This window comes from Bos indicus x Bos taurus, chromosome 20 (assembly GCF_003369695.1).
Source record: "Bos indicus x Bos taurus breed Angus x Brahman F1 hybrid chromosome 20, Bos_hybrid_MaternalHap_v2.0, whole genome shotgun sequence".
Classification (NCBI taxonomy): domain Eukaryota; kingdom Metazoa; phylum Chordata; class Mammalia; order Artiodactyla; family Bovidae; genus Bos; species Bos indicus x Bos taurus.
The window spans coordinates 14,168,647-14,191,551 of NC_040095.1; the positions used below are offsets into that span (position 1 = coordinate 14,168,647).

At 41.7% G+C, this 22,905-nt stretch overlaps 1 protein-coding gene across 1 annotated transcript in view; it reads left to right on the plus strand.

Moving 5' to 3' along the window:
• ADAMTS6 (ADAM metallopeptidase with thrombospondin type 1 motif 6) overlaps nucleotides 1–15,515 on the plus strand; it is a 278,064-nt gene extending 262,549 nt beyond the window's left edge. The window contains exon 24 of the mRNA XM_027520428.1: nucleotides 12,358–15,515. Coding sequence (XP_027376229.1) covers nucleotides 12,358–12,467 — 110 coding nt within the window. The 3' untranslated portion in view covers nucleotides 12,468–15,515. The remainder of the gene's footprint in view (nucleotides 1–12,357) is intronic.
• The last annotated feature ends 7,390 nt before the right edge of the window (nucleotides 15,516–22,905 follow it).

Consider the following 22,905-nt stretch of genomic DNA (forward strand, 5'->3'; position numbering starts at 1 on the left):
GAGATACCAAGAGTATATTTCATGCAAAGATGGGCTCGATAAAGGACAGAAATGGTATGGACCTAAAAGAAGCAGAAGATATTAAGAAGAGATGGCAAGAATACAAAAAAGATCTTCACGACCCAGATAATCACGATGTTGTGATCACTGACCTAGAGCCAGACATCCTGGAATGTGAAGTCAAGTGGGCCTTAGAAAGCATCAGTACGAACAAAGCTAGTGGAGGTGATGGAATTCCAGTTGAGCTATTCCAAATCCTGAAAGATGATGCTGTGAAAGTGCTGCACTCAATATGCCAGCAAATTTGAAAAACTCAGCAGTGGCCACAGGACTGGAAAAGGTCAGTTTTCATTCCAATCCCAAAGAAAGGCAATGCCAAAGAATGCTCAAACTACCACACAATTGCACTCATCTCACATGCTAGTAAAGTAATGCTCAAAATTCTCCAAGCCAGGCTTCAGCAGTATGTGAACCATGAACTTCCTGATGTTCAAGCTGGTTTTAGAAAAGGCAGAGGAACCAGAGATCAAATTGCCAACATCCGCTGGATCATGGAAAAAGCAAGAGAGTTCCAGAAAAACATCTATTTCTGCTTTCTTGACTATGCCAAAGCCTTTGACTGTGTGGATCACAATCAACTGTGGAAAATTCTGAAAGAGATGGGAATACCAGACCACCTGATCTGCCTCTTGAGAAATCTGTATGCAGGTCAGGAAGCAACAGTTAGAACTGGACATGGAACAACAGACTGGTTCCAAACAGGAAACGAGTTCGTCAAGGCTGTATATTGTCACCCTGTTTATTTAACTTATATGCAGAGTACATCATGAGAAACGCTGGACTGGAAGAAACACAAGCTGGAATCAAGATTGCCAGGAGAAATATCAATAACCTCAGATATGCAGATGACACCACCCTTATGGCAGAAAGTAAAGAGGAACTCAAAAGCCTCTTGATGAAAGTGAAAGTGGAGAGTGAATAAGTTGGCTTAAAGCTCAACATTCAGAAAACGAAGATCATGGCATACGGTCCCACCACTTCATGGGAAATAGATGGGGAAACAGTGGAAACAGTGTCAGACTTTATTTTTCTGGGCTCCAAAATCACTACAGATGGTGACTGCAGCCATGAAATTAAAAGACGCTTACTCCTTGGAAGGAAAGTTATGACCAACCTAGATAGCATATTCAAAAGCAGAGACATTACTTTGCCAACAAAGGTCTGTCTAGTCAAGGCTATGGTTTTTCCTGTGGTCATGTATGGATGTGAGAGTTGGACTGTGAAAAATGCTGAGCGCCGAAGAATCGATGCTTTTGAACTGTGGTGTTGGAGAAGACTCTTGAGAGTCCCTTGGACTGCAAGGAGATCCAACCAGTCCATTCTGAAGGAGATCAGCCCTGGGATTTCTTTGGAAGGAATGATGCTAAAGCTGAAACTCCAGTACTTTGGCCACCTCATGCGAAGAGTTGACTCATTGGAAAAGACTCTGATGCTGAGAGGGATTGGGGGCAGGAGGAGAAGGGGACGACAGAGGATGAGATGGCTGGATGGCATCAGTGACTCGATGGACGTGAGTCTGAGTGAACTCCAGGAGTTGGTGATGGACAGGGAGGCCTGGCATGCTGCAATTCGTGGGGTCGCAAAGAGTCGGACATGACTGAGCGACTGATCTGATCTGATAATAGGAGTAGACAGAAGCTCCCATGAGTACACAGAGGAAGGGGGTATCAGCAGAAGCACCACTGGGCAGGGCACTGAAAGGTGGAATAGTTGGCTGAGAAGATGTTGAGATGCTGGGCATTCCTAGCAGAAGATGAGTGTGTGCAGTCACAGCTGTGGAGTCACACATAGTTCAGTATGGCTGCAGAGGGAGGCAGATGAGCAGGCAGTGGAGATGAGGCTGCAAAGAAAGAGACAGGGACTTGGTTTGGGGGGTTCCTGGATGCAGTGGAAGGAAGGTAAGACTCTATCAGTTCTGGGAACAAGTGAAGGAAGTTGGGGAGTGACATACTTAGGCTGGCAGGTGTATAAAGGGGCAGAGGGAAGATAGTGTTGTGTGGGAGAAGAGTTACAAAGTTGTGCTAAGAATCCAGGCTAGAGATGATGGAGGCTTGAACTCAAGCAGATATGGTAAGGATCAAAAAGAGGGCAATGGTGACAATCTAGAAGGCTGGAATGGTGAGGGAGATGGGAGGGAGGTTCAGGAGGGATAGGACATGTGTGTACCTATGGCTGATTCTTGATGTATAACAGAAGACCACAAAATTCTGTAAAGCAATTATCCTTCAATTTAAAAAAGTGGCAAAAAAAGAGGGTAATGAATTGAAGGAAAAAAAGACAAAATAGAAAGGAGAAGAAAAAGACCCTGGTGAACCAGTGGACATAGGAATGAGAATATGTTGTAGAAGTATTACATATGACTCTCAAGTGTCAGATTAGGGAACTGAATACTATTAATCATGGTAAGGAATTTAGGCATCTACATGGAAATTAAGCACATTAGTCCCCTAAAACCATAATAAAATAATGGAATTTGAATAAAGTTTTAAAAAATAAACAATGGAGAGAGATTAAAGAAATGGAGGAAGGTTAAGGCAACAAAGGATAGTAATAGAAAGAGAATCAGAAGTGGAACATCAAAATATTAAAAGTAAATGGTGAGAGGGAGCTAGGAGGAAGAAGAAGGAAGATACAATTTGCCTTAACATCTGCTTTAACTTTTTATTCCTAAAAACCTTCGGCTAAGAGTAAAGGCATTATAGGCCTGATTTTGACAGACTGCCACTGATGAGGGTAACACTACATTGCTGCTAAGAGTGAATTATAGACACACTGGGTATCACTGCATTTGAAATACTACTCAGAGTACTTTTTTTAAGTGCATCTGGCAGCTGAGACTAGCCTACTCGAGCTCACCTGAAATTCTATCCCAAATGCCATTTTATTCATCTTTATACAGTTTCAGATTCCCTTGTAGTTTATATGGTGAGTCTTTTCAGCTTCTCAGTTGCACAAAGTACTCTGTCATCTAGTATATATTACTGCCAGGTAATGATTCATGGTGTGGAAAGGTGAGCAGGAAAGGTGTAGTTAGTGTACATTGGTTTACCAGACCAGGCTGTCTAACGGTGCCTTTGGCGGGTCTCAGTCTCCCTTAAGTAAATGACTCTGAGCTGCCTGAGCAGCTCCAGCAATCTCCTGAGATCCATGGAACAAAACAGCTACTGAATTTGGCTTTTAAGGTGGCATCTGATATATTAAAATCAGTGAAAGGAATGAATGGTGAAGGTCATTTGGACTTTGAGTTCAAGCAGGTGAGGAAGACCAGACATTTTTGTTGCCATTTTAAAGAGCTCATAATCCACCATAACATTCAGGGTCACATTCCTGCTGTCTAGTTTGGAGGGAACCCTGGATTTGTATTGGCTCAAAGCACCTCAAGTTGACTGTGGGTGGCATCCAGAGAATAAGACTGGATAAGAAGAAACCAAGAAATAAAGAGAGAAAGAAATGGCTTAGTCCATGGTAAGGTGGACTCAAAATGAAGTCCCATAGTTGATATTACCTTGCTTTACTTAGTAAAAGTCAGTGGACTGTTCCCACTGCAATGAGTGCTATCAAATTCCCAAGCAAAACATGTTATTTCATCCTTTTCCAGTTTGAATATGTAAAATACTAAGGACTCAAGTATAGTTTTGGAGAAGGCAATGGCACCCCACTCCAACACTCTTGCCTGGAAAATCCCATGGACAGAGGAGCCTGGAAGGCTGCAGTCCATGGGGTCGCTAAGAGTCGGACAGGACTGAGTGACTTCACTTTCACTTTTCACTTTCATGCATTGGAGAAGGAAATGGCAACCCACTCCAGTGTTCTTGCCTGGAGAATCCCAGGGACGGGGGAGCCTGGTGGGCTGTCGTCTATGGGGTCGCACAGAGTCAGACACGACTGAAGTGACTTAGCGGCAGCAGCAAGTATAGTTTCATCAGGAAAAGTATTCTGATTTCATATCCCCTACCCCTAACTCCGTCACCATACATGTACATGCATAGCCTTTGCCTTTCTCTTCTCACCAGGCTCTACATCTCCATGGGCTCTTTGACAAAAGTACAGCTGATTTTACTTTTGTAATCCAAAGGATAGACCCTTAGATGAGAATCATAGCTCTGCTTATTGTGTTCTTCCTCTGAATTTCATAAAGAACTTACAGGCACAGAGAATATGCATTCTCCAGAGAAAAATCCTGAATGGTCCAACTTGGTCATGGAAGGATATGTCATATGTATCCCAACTCCTCCAGTCATAGAATTTAAGCCTGATTTAGGCAGGCTTGGCAGTGTTTTATGAAATAAATATAGGAACACTGCATTTCAGGAGTTGCTCTTATACTCCTTGGGTTAAGTCAAGCCATCAAAGTCATAATGAATCTCAATCCTTTTGCATCCTAAATTCATAAGCTTATGTTCAGTGTGACTAGTTCAAAATCATATCTTTTAGTTCAGAATTTTGAAAGATTAATGTAAAGTACCTGGGGAAAAACTGTTGGCACATCAATGATGAGTAAATTCATGTGTTGCCTATGAAACAGGTTGTCTAATTTTATTGTTCAAATCTACCAGAACCCAGATTACCAGTGAGACCCACTCCAGCATACCTGGAATGTTACTTAAGATTCTAATAGTGGGTCTAATTCATATCATAAGGCCTAGAAGCTGGCTTTCAGCCCTTGATATATCCCCACGTCTCTCTGAGAAGAAATAGTCCATAAATTGTCCCTCCAGAAATCTCATCTTTGGTAAAGTGAAACTTTATTTTTGGGCAGGGAGGTGAGAGGAGATGTAAAAAAAGGAGAGACTAGTTAGGTTCACAAAATATGTCCCAGAAACCACACTATAAGGACCTCTCACCCTTCTAATAGCTTCAGAAGAAAAAAGATAAAAGTGTTTTCTCATTCTCCTCCCCAGAGAGTGCTTAGCTGGTACATGAAGATAGTAGAATAAAAATATCAGACTCTGTCATCTTAAAATCTTTGACCTGCTAGCTCAGATTCCACTGCTTTAAAAGCAGTAGATAAAAGTATCTGCATGAAGAAAACATGAGAGTAAAAACCAGACTTTCAAAGTAGATCGACTACAAAGAGATTATATTACAAAAAGATTCTGCCTAAAAAAAAGGATTCCTTTCAGTAGCTTTCCTAGTATAATTGTTTATGTGCAGATTGTGTATTACTTGGGTATCAATTCAGTTCAGTCGCTCAGTCGTGTCCGACTCTTTGCGACCCCATGAATCGCAGCACGCCAGGCCTCCCTGTCCATCACCAACTCCCGGAGTTCACCCAGATTCACGTCCATCGAGTCAGTGATGCCATCCAACCATCTCATCCTCTGTCGTCCCCTTCTCCTCCTGCCCCCAATCCCTCCCAGCATCAGAGTCTTTTCCAATGAGTCAACTCTTCGAATGAGGTGGCCAAAGTACTGGAGTTTCGGCTTTAGCATCATTCCTTCCAAAGAAATCCCAGGGCTGATCTCCTTCAGAATGGACTGGTTGGATCTCCTTGCAGTCCAAGGGACTCTCAAGAGTCTTCTCCAACACCACAGTTCAAAAGCATCAATTCTTCAGCGCTCAGCCTTCTTCACAGTCCAACTCTCACATCCATACATGACCACAGGAAAAACCATAGCCTTGACTAGACGAACCTTTGTTGGCAAAGTAATGTCTCTGCTTTTGAATATGCTGTCTAGGTTGGGCGTAACTTTCCTTCCAAGGAGTAAGCGTCTTTTAATTTCATGGCTGCAGTCACCATCTGTAGTGATTTTGGAGCCCCAAAAAATAAAGTCTGACACTGTTTCCACTGTTTCCCCATCTATTTCCCATGAAGTGATGGGACCAGATGCCATGATCTTCGTTTTCTGAATGTTGAGCTTTAAGCCAACTTTTTCACTCTCCACTTTCACTTTCATCAAGAGGCTTTGTAGTTCCTCTTCACTTTAGAGAAACCAATTTTTAGATATTTTAAATATTAGCTAGAAATCAATGCTAACTGAGGATCATTCAGAAATCCAGTCCAAACATATCTGTCATTGTTTATTTAAAAATATTTACCCCTTCTCTTGGATGGCAGAGCAGATCTCCTAATAATGATGTCCCCAAAGATTGACTTATCAGAGTTATCAGCCAAAAATAAGTATTGACAGGCAGAAACTCTTTTGCATTAAGATGAAAAGAATGCTGCCAAAATAGAGTGGTTCTGGAATCAGACAAACCTGAGTTCTGGTCCCCCTTCTTAGACCAACCAGCTTTGTGACACAGAATGAGTTTCATATGTAGCCTTTTTGATCCTCAGATTTTCCATCTGTGTAAAGCTGACATTTTATTTACTTAAAATGATTGTTGTTGTTTAGTCGCTAAGTCATTTCTGACCCTTTTGCAACCCCATGGACTGTAGTCCACCAAGCTCCTTTGTACATGGGATTTGCCAGGCAAGAATACTGGAGTGGATTACCATTTCTTGCTCCAGGGGATCTTCCCGACCCAGGGACTGAACCCACATCTCCTGAATTGGCAGGTGGATTTTTTACCACTGACCCATCACTGATGCCCACTTAAAATGATTAAATATATATAAATATGTAAAACTGCCTAAGTCAATACCTGGCGTAAAGGAAGCACTTGATAAACTATTTTTAATGTTATCATTACTAGATTAATCTCTCATAGACTTAAAAGGCAAAGAATGAAAGACTGGTCATTGGTTGATCTTCTTTGATGAGCAGGTTTTCACCTCTCTGAAGACCAGTTCTTCCAGTGTAGGTAGTCCCTAGGCATCACTATGAAAAAGCTGGTGGAGGTGATGGGATTCCAGCTGAGCTATGTCAAATGCTAAAAGATGATGCTGTGAAAGTGCTGCACTCAATATGCCAGCAAATTTGGAAAACTCAGCAATGGCCACAGGACTGGAAAAGGTCAGTTTTCATTCCAATCCTAAAGCAAGGCAATGCCAAAGAATATTCAAACTACCACACAATTACATTCATCTTGTCCACTAGCAAGGTAATGCTCAAAATTCTCCAAGCAAGACTTCAACAGTATGTGAACTGAGAACTTCCAGATGTTCAAGTTGGATTTAGAAAAGGCAGAGGAACCAGAAATCAAATTGCCAACATCCGTTGGATCACAGAAAAAGCAAGAAAACTCCAGAAAAAAACATCTGCTTTATTGACTACACCAAAGCCTTTGACTGTGTGGATCACAATAAACTGTGGAAAATGCTTCAATAGATGGGAATACCAGACCACCTTACCTGCCTCCTTAGAAATCTGTATGCAGGTCAAGAAGCAACAGTTAGAACCAGACATGGAACAACAGATTGGTTCCAAATTGAGAAAGGAGTATGTCAAAGCTGTATATTGTTACCCTGCTTATTTAATTTACATGAAGAGTACATCATACAAAATGCCAGGCTGGATGAAGCACAAGCTGGAATCAAGATTGCCGGGAGAAATAGCAATAACCTCAGATATGCAGATGACACCACCCTTATGGCAGAAAGTGAAGAGGAACTAAAGAGCCTCCTGATGAAAGTGAAAGAGGAAAGTGAAGAAGCTGGCTTAAAACTCAGCATTCAAAAACGAAGATCATCACATCTCATCCCATCACTTCACGGCAAATAGATGGGGAAACAGTGCAAACAGTGACAGACTTATCTTCTTGGGCTCCAAAATCACTGTAGATGGTGACTGCACCCATAAAATTAAAAGATGCTTGCTCCTGGAAGAAAAGCTACAACAAGCCTCAGTCCAGTTCAGTTCAGTCACTCAGTCATGTCCGACTCTTTGCGACCCCATGAATTGCAGCACCCCAGGCCTCCCTGTCCATCACCAACTCGCAGAGTTCACTCCAACTCACGTCCATTGAGTCGGTGATACAAAAAGCGTAGACATTACTTTGCTGACAAAGGTCCGTCTAGTCAAAGCCATGGTTTTTCCAGTAGTCATGTATGGATGTGAGAGTTGGACTGTGAAGAAGGCTGAGCACCGAAGAATTGATGCTTTTGAACTGTGGTGTTGGAGAAGCGTCTTGAGAGTCCCTTGGACTGCAAGGAGCTCCAACCAGTCAATCTTAAAGGAAATCAGTCCTAAATATTCATTGGAAGGACTGATGCTGAAGCTGAAGCTTCAATACTTAGGCCACCTGATGTGAAGAACTGACTCATTGAAAAATACCCTGATACTAGGAAAGTTTGAAGGCAGGAGGAGAAGGGGATGATAGAGGATGAGATGGTTGGATGGCATCACCGACTCGATGGACATGAGTTTGAGCAAGCTCTGAGAGTTGGTGATAGACAGGGGAGCATGGTGTACTGCAGTACATGGAGTCACAAAGAGTTGGACACAACTGAGCGAGTGAACTGAACTGAACTGAAGCAATCTCTAGCAGGTAAAACCATAACATAGCAATAGAATCTCCCTCAGGGCCCCTTCTTCATGGGAGCTCCCTGCACTCCATCAATATTGAGTGTCCTTCCATAGCCCAGGAATCACCATTTAATATCTCATCAAGGCCCATTATCTGCTTGGCAGTCTTCAACCCTGGTACTTACCCCAGATCTCTCCTCACCTCATCATAATTTACCTGCTCTCTCTTAAAATCTTATTGTTAATTTACTTATGTATGCCAGTGAAGAGCCTATATATTTTTCACAGGAATCCCAGAGAAACAATACAGGATGGTTGTTCTCAAATGTGTTATTGGTAGCAGTAATGCAAGCTGATAAACTGAGTGCTCACTCTTGTGCCAAGTCACACATGTGCTGTAGATGTTACCTCATACGAGCTTCACAACATCCTATGAGCTTCATTTCACAGATGAAGAAACTGAGGTTTAGAGAGACGAAGTCACTTGGCCAAGGACAAACAAATACTGGGAAGAGGCAGTGCCCGAATTCACCCCTGGATCTGCCACTCTCACCAGTGATACTCTCAGATCCTGGAACGTCCCTGCCTCCCTAAGCTTGATCCTACCCCTAGGACCCAAATGAATTCCTGCTTTCAATCACGTTACTTGGAATCAGGTTATTGAGAACTAACTTAGAAGAGGCGTTGGGAAGTTCAGAGGGAGACACCCTGGCAGTGGGCCTTCAGGCTGCCCCTAGACTAGACACCGCTCCGGCCGAAGGGCCATGCTGGGACCTTTGTGTGTGAAAGAGGCTTCTCATTTCTAGCCCCTACCTAAGGAGCTGAATCCTGAATATTTTATTTGTAATGGCCTGAATGGGTGGCTGGGGGGGTGGTTGGAGGAAGAAACAATTTATGAATATTTTGTTTTATTCATTATCTACTATTGAATCAAATTCTAAAGTCTAAATCTAAAAGAAAAATCTGTAAATTTTCTTGTGTTTTGCTCATCTCAGAATTTTCCTGGTTCAGAAACTCTTCAACAATGGAGTAATGAACCTCCCAATAAAGTTACACCTCAGGAAATATTCTTCTTTGTCTTCAAACTGACTTGTGTCTGTAGGACAGCATTTTCTAAGTAGTAATCTAAGTATTGCATCCTTGTTGAGAAATTCAGAGCACAACGTACTTGTCATCAGGTGGTAAAAGGTAATGATAACTAACAGTAGTAATAGTAATTCAGTATTTTACACTCACTGAGAGCCAATAACCATTCTATGCACTGTGCTAGGCAGAATCATTGGATATACATGCTACATGTGGGAATGGAAACAGTCATCTTTCCTATTCACAAGTGAGGATGCCTAACCTCTTGAAGGCACAGAGAGGTTAGGAAATTTGTTCTGAGTCATAAAGTTTGTAAATAGAAAGCTGGTCTTAAATCCAAGTAGTCTGACTACTAATTTTATTTCCTTGTACTGTAAAAGAGCCAGTCCTCCTCTATCCATTTATAAACTAAATCATTTTTATATTTTGGCAAAGAAGATGAAAGCCAAAGTTTATTTGGAACTTAAAGCAGTCCCACCAAAACCCTGTTATAGTGTGTGAGAGTAATGGTCTCCATTGGAAGGCTGCCCCATTAGGATGGTGTTTTGAAATTAAAGATGAGTGATATTGTATCAGCTTTCCTCATCCTTTCAGTTCAGTTCAGTTGCTCTTTGCAACTCTTTGCAACCCCATGGACTGCAGCACACCAGTCCTCCCTGTCCATCCCCAACTCTTGGAGTTCACTCAAACTCATGTCCATTGAGTCAGTGATGCCATCCAGTCATCTCATCGTCTGTCATCCCCTTCTCCTACCACCTTCAATCTTTCCCAGCATCAGGATCTTTTCAAATGAGTCAGCTCTTTGCATCAGGTGGCCAATGTTTTGGATTTTCAGCTTCAGCATCAATCCTTCCAATGAATATTCAGGATTGATTTCCTTTAGGATGGACTGATTGGATCTCCTTGCAGTCCAAGGGACTCTCAAGAAGCTTTTCTAACACCATAGTTCAAAAGCATCAATTCTTCGGCACTCAGCTTTCTTTATAGTCCAACTCTCACATCCATACATGACCACTGGAAAAACCATAGCCTTGACTAGATGGACCTTTGTTGGCAAAGTAATGTCTCTGCTTTTTAATATGCTGTCTAGGTTGCCTCATCCTTTATGCTTAGCTTTTCTCATCATTTTAATAACTTCACTATCTGGATAATACATTCCTCTAGGTAACACTGAACAACCTTTTTTGTACAACACAAAACAAAAATATTCTTTTTTATGAAAAATATACAACACAAAAATATCCTTAGTCTAAACTTTCTGGTTACTTTTCACTGATCATGACAGAGAAGAAGAAAAATAACAAATGACCTCCAAATTAAAATATATGGAGATACTTTCACCTCAAATTCAAACTTGATTCACCAAATATCTGATTTTTTCAGTGCAAAGTTTAAAGAAATTTTTAATGTCTCTCCTACCTTTTTTCAGCCAAAACTTAAATTCATTGAGAATCTTAGTATAGAAATTTTCTATTCAAATTTCTAACAGTTATTCTCTTTGAAAATCAAAACTCAAGGGAGTTCTATGGTGGCAGAGCTTATGCTTTCAGAAGATTAAAGGTTACAGTTTAAAATGTTAAGTCTTTCACTGAAAAAGCCTTGAAAGTGAGATCAATAAAATTGTTACCTTCTTAATAATAATGACTAGAAATTTTTCCATTTCTTTGCATTTGATTTTCCATGTTTATCATATGGCTTATGTACCATGCATATGATCTCTTGAACCTTAGTGGATTTATGAAGCCAAAGAAAAAAACAGGCAAATAAAGAAACAACAACTCTGTTCTGTTACACTGAACACTTCCCAGTGTTCTGCCTGATTCTAATTACCTTAATTTACCCAGGATGCTTCAGTATAACCACCTGGAAAAATGAGGGTGGAACTTTGATTCTGGGAGGCATATGGAAATTTAATTACTAGATTTACAAAGTATTTTAAAACCCCCAGATAAAATTGACCAGAAGACTGGAGAAGAATATCCTCATTAGCAGTAGTGGGGTTATATGGAATGGTGGGGATTTCTGAGACTCAAAAGCCTGTGTCTATTTTTCTACACTGGCCCCTCAGCCCCATCTTCTACAACCAGCCTCAAGAGGAAGTGGAGAAAGAATCATTTATTCACCTCTGGCTGGAAGAACTGCAGATTTCAACTGTGGCAGTTCTAGCACTGAGGAGAAAACACACATAGGAAAAAAGAAGGCCATGTCTCACTTCCAAATTAAAAAAAGACATTTCTACATGTTTCCATAACCCACAGACTGCTGCCATTTGAGGCCAACCCCCTCCAAGTTTTCCTCTTTGTCTAGTGTAGTTGCTAAGTCTAGGCCACTGTCAGCAGTCCTTTTCACTCACCCAGGACCATCCCCACACCCCACAGATGCAGAGATTCTCTGGAGACATGTGTACTCTGGTATCAAACAATGCAACTCATGTTTGATTTTGGATAACCTTGCACTGCTGAATAAAATAACCCTTGAGAAAGAAGCAATAAAAGCTCTGTAAGAAAAATGACTCATGTTTCCAAGCTGTCTAAAGTGATCACTTATCCCAACAAATGGTAATTCTTTCAAGACACAGTGGGCATGCACCATACTTATAAAAGTCTGGGAGGAAAGCCTTGCAAATCATTTTTTTTAAAATTCGTGTTAAAATGTATCAAAAGAATATTTCTGGTAGGGTGTACCAGACAGGGTATGCTTGAAAACAAAAACCACATGGATGTGAAAGCCAAGGTGCATTGGCCCAGGGAGGCAGCGGGGTTGGGTAGGGGTGGGGTCTCTGCAGAACATCCAAGCTCATTGTTTATGTACTTGTTTATGTGCCTCTAATTGTTTTCCCTTTTCTCCCCCCACTGGTTAGAGTGCAAAGATGTGAACAAAGTGGCTTATTGCCCACTGGTGCTGAAGTTCAAGTTCTGTAGTCGAGCATACTTCAGACAGATGTGTTGTAAGACCTGCCAAGGACACTGACCCACGGAAAGCCAGAGAGAGCGCCTTGTCATTTCATCGTGGAAATGTATCCATCACAGAGAGCCACCCAGAGGAAGAGGATTGATGTCCTTGCAAATGCATTACCCTGTGGAAAACGTAACCACTGGTCAGCCCTAGCTGACAGGATTTCAATATTATTTTAACTTCTGTGAAGTGGGATTTATTGATCCAAAGTGCTGGACACGGTAGTAGGAGGGAATGCCAGATTGGAGAGATCCAAACAACGCAGGGAGACTTGCTTACTGTGGAACCTTTGTGTTCTTTCGAGTAAATCCAATAGCCTGTTTACCTCCTTGGACCATTAAGATAATTTTTATTATGGACTTAGCAATGACACTGAATCCATTTGTGTTTAAAACTGTTTAAAATGTAGCTGTTTTGACTTGGTCAACTATGGAAGTAAAGAAGATTCAGAAATCTTAAGTCATAGCTTAAAAATATTTACTATACTTTATCTCACTCCAACAGCACCACAATTTAAATTCTAAAATGGGCTTTGAACTGTAATTTAAGGCGGAATTATAAATCAGAAGTAATGAAAGTTTGTATTATTTTTCTTCATTCCACTTAATTTCCTTAGGAATAATCCCCCTGTTCTGAACACTGCTGTGAGCCATATATAAACTATATTAAACTGAACAACAATGAAGGACTTAGTTTAAAGCAGTGCATCAGTTACTGCAGCTGTGCAAGTCTATAAATTCACTGCTTAAAGACTGTGGCCAACTTGCCATTGTGCAAGTGAAGCTGAGATTTCCATTAAAACTTTAAGAGAAAAACATTTCAATTTCATGCAGAAGCAGACCTGGGGTATGGTAGAGACTGAAGTTCCAGGCCTTTTGCTGCCAGCACACAGGCTGCCTCAGTTCTTATTTGAGTCACCCCAACTCACTCATGTTTACATCCTCTCCAGCCACAGAACGGCTTCTGCCCTGTTGGATCGTTGCATATGCATGCTGAGCTTGCTGAGATGATACCATGCAAAAGACAGACTGGCTCGGTGACAACCAGGCAGACCCTTTTGCTGACAATTACGATGAGTTCCAGATGTCCCTTCTTTGATATGGCAGAAGGGCATTTATTTATATGAGAGCAAGTGTGTGTGTGTATGTGTGTGTGTGTGTGCAGGCGCTTTTGAGTGTGTGGGTAGGTGAGTGTGCTTGCACATAGATGTGCTATTTCTGTGAGTTCTAAGGTAGGCAAGGGACAATAACCAAAGAAGAAAAACTCATGAAGACTAGAGATCATAAAGCATCATTTAAATAGTCACCTAACCAAGGATTTTGTATTTTTTATGGATACTCTGAATGGCAATTAAATGTGAAATCCAATTTCTTGGGTAGCTCAAACTCTAGAATCAAATCTACCTAAATTAAATTGACTAGCTCACATTTTCCCTGTCCACAAGTTTCACATCACGCTCGTCAAAAAGATTTGACAGTGAGATTTTTTAAGAAGAGAAACAAAAAGAGGGTACTTGCTTTATGAATATGTTGTACTTGAACACTTGCAGCAGGATCTTGACGAATGTGTTTTGTGTCCAAAACACGACTGCACCATGCGACACCAACACCTCAAACTCAAACCAAATGGCTACTTTGCAAGATACTACTTGCGGTTAAAGAGTGTGTTTGACTTAAATCATCACTGTGCTCTGAAACAACCTGCCGGGTGTATCACATACGCCATGACCTAAGAGTGGCTGATTAGGTTTTTCAGAAAGGAAGAGAAACTCATATTCTTCAAAAACCAAACTAGATGTCAGGTTTGCTGTGGACAGTCAGCCTGGGACGTTTGTTGCTCTGCATGTTCAGTCATGGTCATCTGTGTCTCCTCGCCTGCTTTCTCTCAACACCGCAGCTCACATCCCTGAGTTTCCAGAGAGAGCTATTGACAGTGGGCGAGAGTGGCCAGTGCGTCTATCTCTGCTGCCTTGAAGACAGCCCAAGTGCCACCTCAGCCATTCAGTGAAGGGCAGACAGCCCACAAGCACTGACTTCCTTTGGTCCCTTGCAAAGAGCAGTTAACTCGGTGCTAATGTGCCTGGTGAAATAAACTAAACCAACAAAGGATAGGTGGTTTCTGTGGCACCTTTTAGACATAGGTTTGCTGTCAGGATCTGCTTTTTCCAACGTAAATACCAGCTTATGTTTTTATTTCAAGAAGATTTCTTACATTACTGACTAGAGGCTCCTTTCCCCCTCACCCAGGAACTAACATTGTGAGGGCCATAACCCTGGGCCCCGGCAGCACCCCAACTGGTGCTAGAAAGGAGGGTAGCCATGTTCCTCTGGGGGTTGTGCAGCGGCAAGGCCAGGGGGCAGAGAGCACCTGGAAACAGCATCAGATTACTTTCTGGAAAGATCCAAACACAGAATATATACAATAGGACTAAACTTTCAATTGGTCTCGAATTTATACCTGACTGAGAAAGTCTTATTCCATATCACATCACAACATTACTGCTGCTCTCTCATCCATCACATGGCTGCATGATGCCCTATTCCTAAATATTAACAATAGGATTGTCTGTGGAGGCTGAGCCACCCTGGCAGGCCCTCCAAAAGGAGTGAGCTATGTAGGCTACTCAGAGAAGCCTAAGGAAACTGGTACCCCATGACTGAGAGAAGTATCTGCCACTGCAGAGACCCGCCAAAAAAGGCAAGGTAAGCGTAGCCAACTGACTCCCTGAACAGTCCATTTCATTAGGAATTTTATTATTTGAGTGAATGTCACATAGGTATCCTTAATAATACAGAATGAAATTACCTTTGTATTATTGTGATTAGTTGTTGCTTATTTTATATTCAGTATTAATGTGGTACACTGTTACTTTTTTTTTTGCTTTGTAAATTATATTCTAATTTATTGCCATGTTTCCTAACACTTGTTCTACATTCAGTCTCCTGCTTGTAATGAAAATGAAAAAGTCATTGTAACACTTGATGGAGTGAAATTCCACACCAGGCACAGATTTTTTTAACATAGATAATTTAGTAAAAATAAAAATTCAGCTTGTAAGAATGATTCAGATGGAAGTTGTCTATTCCCTGAAAAGATGGTGTTAAACTCACAGTAGAACTCTCTCCCTTGCAATACCATACTGCAGTGAAAGTGAAATGGAAGTGTTAGTCACATCTGACTCTTTGCAACCTTATGGACTGTAGCCTGCCAGGCTCCTCTGTCCATGGGATTCTCTAGGCGAGAATGCTGGAGTGGGTAGCCATTCCCTTCTCCAGGGGATTTTCCCAACCCAGGAGCCAAACCCAGGTCTCCTGAACTGCAGACAGTTTCTTTACCGTCTGTCACCAAGGAAGCCCCTACATCGTCTAAATTTTCCAGGAAGTGTCTGGACTGAGATAACTTGTTGCATTCTTTTTTCTTTTTTTGGCCACACCGTGAAGAATGCAGGATCTTAGTTCCCTGACCAAGGATCAAACCCACACCCCCAACAGTGGAAGCGCAGATTCTCAACTGCTGGACTGCCAGGGAAGTCCCACTTGTTGCCTTCTTATTACCCTTCTCAGAGATTACATCTACTTGTATGTCAGTAACATCTAAATGCAAGGCCTCAGTTATTTCTGGTGGGGCTGTATCCCCAGATGCCACCAGCCAGCTGTTCTAAGGCCAGAAGGGAAGTCAGACTGGCCACTGCCACGTAACTTGAGTCACACGGCCCAAAACTCTTTTGCCCTCTCCTTTTTGCCTTCCATGTAAGCTCTTTAGTATAGACACAAGGTATTTCATTGTAGAAAGGGTGCTGAACAAAGAATTCATGCTTGAAGGGTTTTTCTATTCATATTCGACTAGGAACAAAGAACAAGATGAGCATTCTTTGCCACCTTCAGACATTTCCTCTTAGGCTGAGCCGCTTTGCTGAACTGAGGGACCCTATCATATGGAAAGGCAACAGTTCATATGAAGCTTAGCAGCTAATAAGTTATCCCTCCTGCATGCTTAGCTGTTTCAGTACTTTGATAATGACAACTTCATCAATTACGTTAAAAAATGTGCATTGTCCAAAACATGTTTGTGCTTTAATCCACTCACTCCCATATCCCTCCCCCACACATTCAATTATATACATTAGAAGGAATCAAGAAAGGTGATTAGATAGTTCTGGGGGGTGCTTTTCAAGGTCATCTTAGGAGCCAAAAACGGTGAAGTATTATGAATGCTCAGTTAAGAAGACCCTGGCACCAACTATTTCAGCCTCCCACTGCATTTGCAAAGGGTAGTTCTGCTGCTATGGGTCAGGGAGGGGGAACACCAACCAAGAAATAAGTCCTGCTTTAGCTTTGATTCCTCAAGATTCAAATCTGTCTTTTCATCTACAGTTGTTTTCAAGCTTCTGTTTAAATGTTTCTCTCCCAGTGAAATACCTAACTGTCACTATCTTGCCTAGGGCACTGACCCCAAGGACAGTCCGACTTTCTAAAGATTTTGCCACTGCTGGAGGAGCAGTAGGACCCTTCAACCTTATGCTCCAAGAGGCCAGGTGACTTTTTTTTCAAGTAAATTAGGAAGAAAGTTGGATATTGACCTTGGTAACGAAAATACGTGAATTTGTGTGGCAAGGGTAAGATTCATTACTTTTAAAAGAAGGGAAAAGAAATGTAATTCAGGGGGGAAAAAAAAAAAGTCATAGCCCAGAAGGACTGGAAAATTCTAAATAAGTGGTCACAGAAAAGAGATCACTCACTGAATAAAGAAAAGTGACAGATTATTTTTGCCATTCTGTCTTGTTCATATCATCAGAATGTGTGGACTAAACTGACACATGGTTTTAAAAAAAGCAGCTGTTCACAATGGTTTTGTGCCTTAGACGTCAAAACCTCAGGCTGGAACTTAAAAGGAAAACGGTCTTTTCTCCCGTTTCTTTCTCAGAGGGTTATTTCTAGCCTCGTTCATCCCTCATTTCATCCGCAGATGATATCTGAGGCCGGAAATGGAACAGTGGTTTGAGGGCTGGCTCTGCTCTGTGAAGCAAACCAAGGTTATGCCCATATTGTCTCTTGGTCAGTGGCTTTCCTTAGCACACTGAAAGCCTTGAACTCTATAGGTGCTTCTTAAATTTTTGGCTTGAACACCTTACCTCACCAAGAAGCTTCACATGAAAAGGGGCAAGGCCTCCTAGAACTCAGAGTGCTTCTTCAGATCAATGGCTCAAAAAGTTGGTGGCATCCACCAGCCCAAGACTGATGTCATTCTTGGGAGGCCTGCTCTGTGGCCCTGGCAAGGGCAGTTGTGGATAGCAGGCTACTGCATGGGCTCACAGAGCAGCAATTATAAGATGACGCTCCTGAAATCCCAAGCAAATATGGCCACAGGAAGTTCGATTCCAGGCCAGGTGTGCCCACTATGTCTGGAGATTGGCATTAACCATGGGCATTCATTTATATCAGTGTTTGCTGAGGCCCTATTGTGACCAGCTTCTGTGCTAGACACTTAGCATATGCTGTCCCGTGGAATATTCTCTTAACAAACCTGTGAGGACAATACTGTCGATCCCCATTTACAGATGCCAAAACTGAGGCTCAGAGAGGTTGAATAAGTTATGAATAGTCACAGGCCAGTGAGGAAATACTTCTTTGGCATATAGAAGGGAGCTGCCTGGCCCACCTCTGGGACAAGGAAGCTGGGAAGGAAGCTCCTCTACCAAAGAGAAAACAACCTGGCTAGAGGCGATGAGGTCCTACTTCCTGGGAAGCAGTGGGCCCAAGGCCATGGGAGGGGCCTGAGGGGTCACCGAAGGGTAAACTTGGGGCTCCTGTCTGGTAGGTGGTGGTGTTCACTCTGAAAATTCCTATGTCTGGTGACAAAATTACAGGTGGGGACCAGAAGTGGTTTCCGAGCATGTGGTTAGAGTTCGTGGGAAGAGGAGGAGAAGGAAGGTCAAAGACACTGGAGGATGTGGCAGCAGCCAAGCAACACGAAGGCTGTCACCGCTCCTGAAACGTCCTGTTTGGAACCACGGAGCCTGTCCCTGCCTGACAGCCCCCCACGCCATTTCCAGACATGCCAGATGGCCTTGCTGACCTGCATCCACTCAGTTGGAGCAGAATGAGTCCCGTGTTGGCTTTGGGGTAAGTTCTGAAGAAGGAAGGTGGGATTCTCTGTGTTTCAGTCAGAGCAGTACCATAGGGACTGGAAAGCCCAGGCCATGGGGCTGCTGCCAGAAAGCACATTCTTTGACCTTCTGTGGTGGGTCCACAGAGTGGAACCAGGTGTTCTTTCAGCCCATGCCAGAATGCATTGGCTGTCCGACTGGCCACCTGCCTCCACCCCACCGACAGGGCTTTTGGCTGGCCCTCTACCAAACAGCTGTGCTGGGAGCCACAGGTGGCCGCCCACGCTTGTGCCCAGGCCAGCAGCTGCATTGGCCTGACTCAGCCTGGCAAGATGGACCTCATGCACCTATGCCCTCCACCCCAGCTCCTCCCCAAACCAGGTCACTCAACAGGCTGCAGAGAAGGAAAACCAAAGTGTACATGCACTAAGGAATTGCTTTTGTGTTCCAAAGGCAAGCAAAAAGCATGCTGTTCTCTTCCCCTTCTTTCAGTATCATCAACTTTGGTATTTTATTTTTAACCATTCAAATCCAATATAAATGAATCAACATTTAGTTCCTGTTTGTTGCTTATGTTGTTGTTAGAATAAAAAAACCTCCTGATGCTTTGTATCTATACAAATATAAAGGCAAAGGAGGATGACGTCCAAGTTAAAAGAGATAATGTGTACTTATTATCTAGATAGTAGTAAGAATGGCTTGATATTTTTAAAAAAACACTCCCAGAAGTGACTAAAATGTGAGTTTGAATTAAAATGGGTAGGGGAAAAACAGTTCTCACAGCTGACCTAAATGCAATAAAGACGAATTTAAGAGCTTTAAACTTTGAAACAGAGAAAAAGTACAGTTGAGAAATTAAATACATTTTATTTTGAGATTTAAAAGGGGAAGTGTATGTTGAAATTATGAAACAAGATAATAACCTGGAGCGGACACATTTAGCTTTCAGGATTTTCTGAATGTAGGCTGGGTCAGGAAGATGTTATTATTTACTGTGCCAGGAGCCAAGTCCCCTCCAGTGTGGGAAGCTCCTGCTGAAGGGAAGGAGGAGAGGCCCCACTGTTTCATTTTTTCCCATATTTAATCTCAACTGCAGAAACTACATGTACCAGCTATCTCCTATGTCTGGCTTTTAAAATCAATACTTTAGAACTTAACTCTCCAAATGAGTGCTGTTCCCTTCCATGTAATCACTGGAGATCACTCTGTACTCATCCTAAGAGCAAAATCATCACTCAAAGCTGTCTTAAAATTGCTTGTTTAGACTATCTCCCCGAGTAAGATGGATTTGATTTTCACAAAATTTCAAAACCAGATCTGATGAGTAATTTGCATATAATCATTTTGGCTACAAATATCTTCTGTCTTACAAATTGACCCCAGGTGATACCACAAAAACAACTCCAAATACGCTTTGAGCAAGTGACTTTTTTGAAGGATTTCACTCATTTGGATGCAAAAGTGCTGGTGTTTTGTCTAAAAATTATTGGCATTACTTTATAATCCAATTTAAGACTGATATAATACATGCTTTTGCTAAATATCCCTATTTCTACTTCTAAAATTAGCTGAAACCTGGACCACCTAACCTGATGTGTTATCTGTTAGGGAGAAGAAAGATCTCTGACCTCTTAGAACTGAGTCAACTCTTAAATACAGGAAGCAGAACCACTTCTCAGACCCTGGAGGTTAGCACACAGCTGTCCTTTCAGGATTCCCTTCCAGAGGGCTAATTAACCAAGGTCTATCAGCACCGCTAGCAAAGCTGCCGCCAAGTGCGCAAGACTTGGTGCTCTGCTTCCTCACCATTGGGAAATGCCACAAGTTTACACAACTGTCTGTGTGTTGCATTCCTGCAGCTCAAGTCATTTCCCATTTTCTTAAATGATAATTCCAAAATGAGCCTTGTCCTCTGAAGTGAATTGGCTCCATGTGGGGCTGACAAGCCAGCACTGAGTGTCTTCTCCCTTAGTCTGCCTCTCTCCTAGAGTTTTCAAGGAAGTTGTTAATGATGTGTAAACAGATACTCAAACATATGGGGTCGACTGCTACTGTAAGGAATTCCAAGTGGTCTTTTGAAGAAGATAGTTACTCCCTTACTTATTTAACTTTGAAGTGTGAATTTTTACCATGAGTTTTTTTTTTTTTTACATATAAAACAGATACCCATGTAAATATCAAGACACAAACCAAAAAAATTTTTTCCCAAGATTTTTGCTGTAACGTGCCTTAAAATTCGCAATTTTTGTATCTTCCTTCCCACCCTCCCCCACCCCCACCAAAGTCTGGAAAATTCCATGGACAGAGGAGCCTGGTGGGTCGCAAAGAGTCGAACATGACTGAGCACACAACACTCCACTCCCCACCCCCAAAGAGCCAGATCATTTTAAATTCATACCCTGTCTTTCCAAACAGCTTCAAAAAGTCTCCTTGGGTGGCCAGGAATTCTTGTTCCTCAAAATTAGTGGTGACAGCTATGGTCAGGGACACTTTTGGAGTCCACTGTCACTCCAAATCAAAAAGAAAACTTCACTTTAAACCTGTTTACAGTCTCCCCTCCCCCCCCCCCAACAGTCTAACAAATGGATCTTTTTCATCCACTTCATAGTAATTAAGTTGCTGATAATTGCCTAGGAGAAAAGCTCTGATAAGACGATGGGATCCCTTCAAGAAGTGTATGAAGAAAATAATAAGTGATAGTGTATTTATTTAATGTAATATGTTGTATAAGAATAAGGGGTGCTGAGAAATTAGAACTGTTTCCCGCATTGTTGAAGATATTTGATTTTTTTTTTTTTTTGCTTTAGGCAAGAAAGTATCAACTTTATTTTGTTTTAATTTATTTTGGAAATTTTCATGCATATGCAAAGAGCAGAGAGACTTGTTTAACTACTCAGCCTTCTTCACCCAAGTTCTGGCAGTTATCAACACATGACCAGCCTTTTTTCCATCTACACTCCTCTACTGTGGATTATTTAAGCAAAATTATTTCATCATTAAATATTTTAGAATGTGGCCCTAAAAGATAAAGACTTTGAAAAGAGACCACACTACTATTTTATAAACACTTACATTTTCATTGTGAAATTGCATTTGCTCTTTTTAAAACTGTTGTCCTCAAACTTAAGAAAGTAAAAAAATTGTATATGCCACTTAATGAGCACCTACTGTATGCTCTATATCCGGTCAGGTCATATTAGAAGGGGTTTTCTGTCCATTATCTTATCATAATATTGATTTTATCTAAGAGGAAACTGAGGCTGAGAGAGGTTAAGAGACTCATCCACTGGCATGTTGTGCCCAGCTGGACTGTAGAAAACCAGGATTTATGAGAAAACAATTCTACTGCCAGTGCCTATCCTTTCTTTGTTGCAAATCACATTTAGGAAGAGGAACATCCAACATCCCTCTCTGCTTGTTGATCCCAGAAGAGTGGTCCCAAAACAAGTAACTCATGGAGAAAAACAATTCCCTTCCTCTGGCCCTTCCGGACCATGGGTGCTTCCAGCCTAAGTTTTGTAAGACAGTGTTGCCTTCCTGTAACTGTCTTGCTGCAAATGATTTCAGCCATATTTTTCTTTACAATCAGCGAGTCAATAGCTCCCCTAGTTAATGAAACTTCTCTCAAATTCCAACTCCACTGCAAAATTTCTGACTGTAACCATACGTAATTAATTGTAGCAAGTTCAACTGTGTCGTTAAAAGTTATCTGTAGGGAAGTGTTGTGACGTTTGCAAATAGCTTTCAAAGAATTGATTTTTTAAAATGGGGCAGGTGTAGAGAGAGAACAACAAACAAATATAGCAAATGTTAATAATTGGTAAATATAGGTGATGGGTAAACGGGAAGAATGTTCATCCCCACAGAATGTGTGGGCATGTATTGCATGTGTATACATGTATATGTGTGTTCACATGCATGTGTGTGTGTGTGTGTGTGTGTATGTTTAGAGAGAGGAAGAAGGAGTGAGCAATGGCTTATTGATATCTCAGTCAAAAAAAAGAAAGCTTAGTGAATTAGTCTTTCCTATCCTTTTTCATCTTTATAAGCAGGAAACCAAGTGAAAAGCAGGACTTGGAATCACAAGTCTTTCATGTAAGGAGTAGCCAGAGAGGAAAGCAACTGGGCTAAAACCCAATTCTGAGTCTTTGTCCAAAAATGAGTTTTTCTCAAGTTGGAGCAGTGGTTCCCAGACTTTCAGATTTCATGGACCACTAAAATTTCAAACTACTTTGAAGACAGATGTAGAGTGGCTAACTTTTTGCTCTGCCAAGCAAAGACATTTTTCTAAAATCTATCCTTTCTAAGAGAGAGTACATTTGAACACTAAAAACATGGAAGTTAACT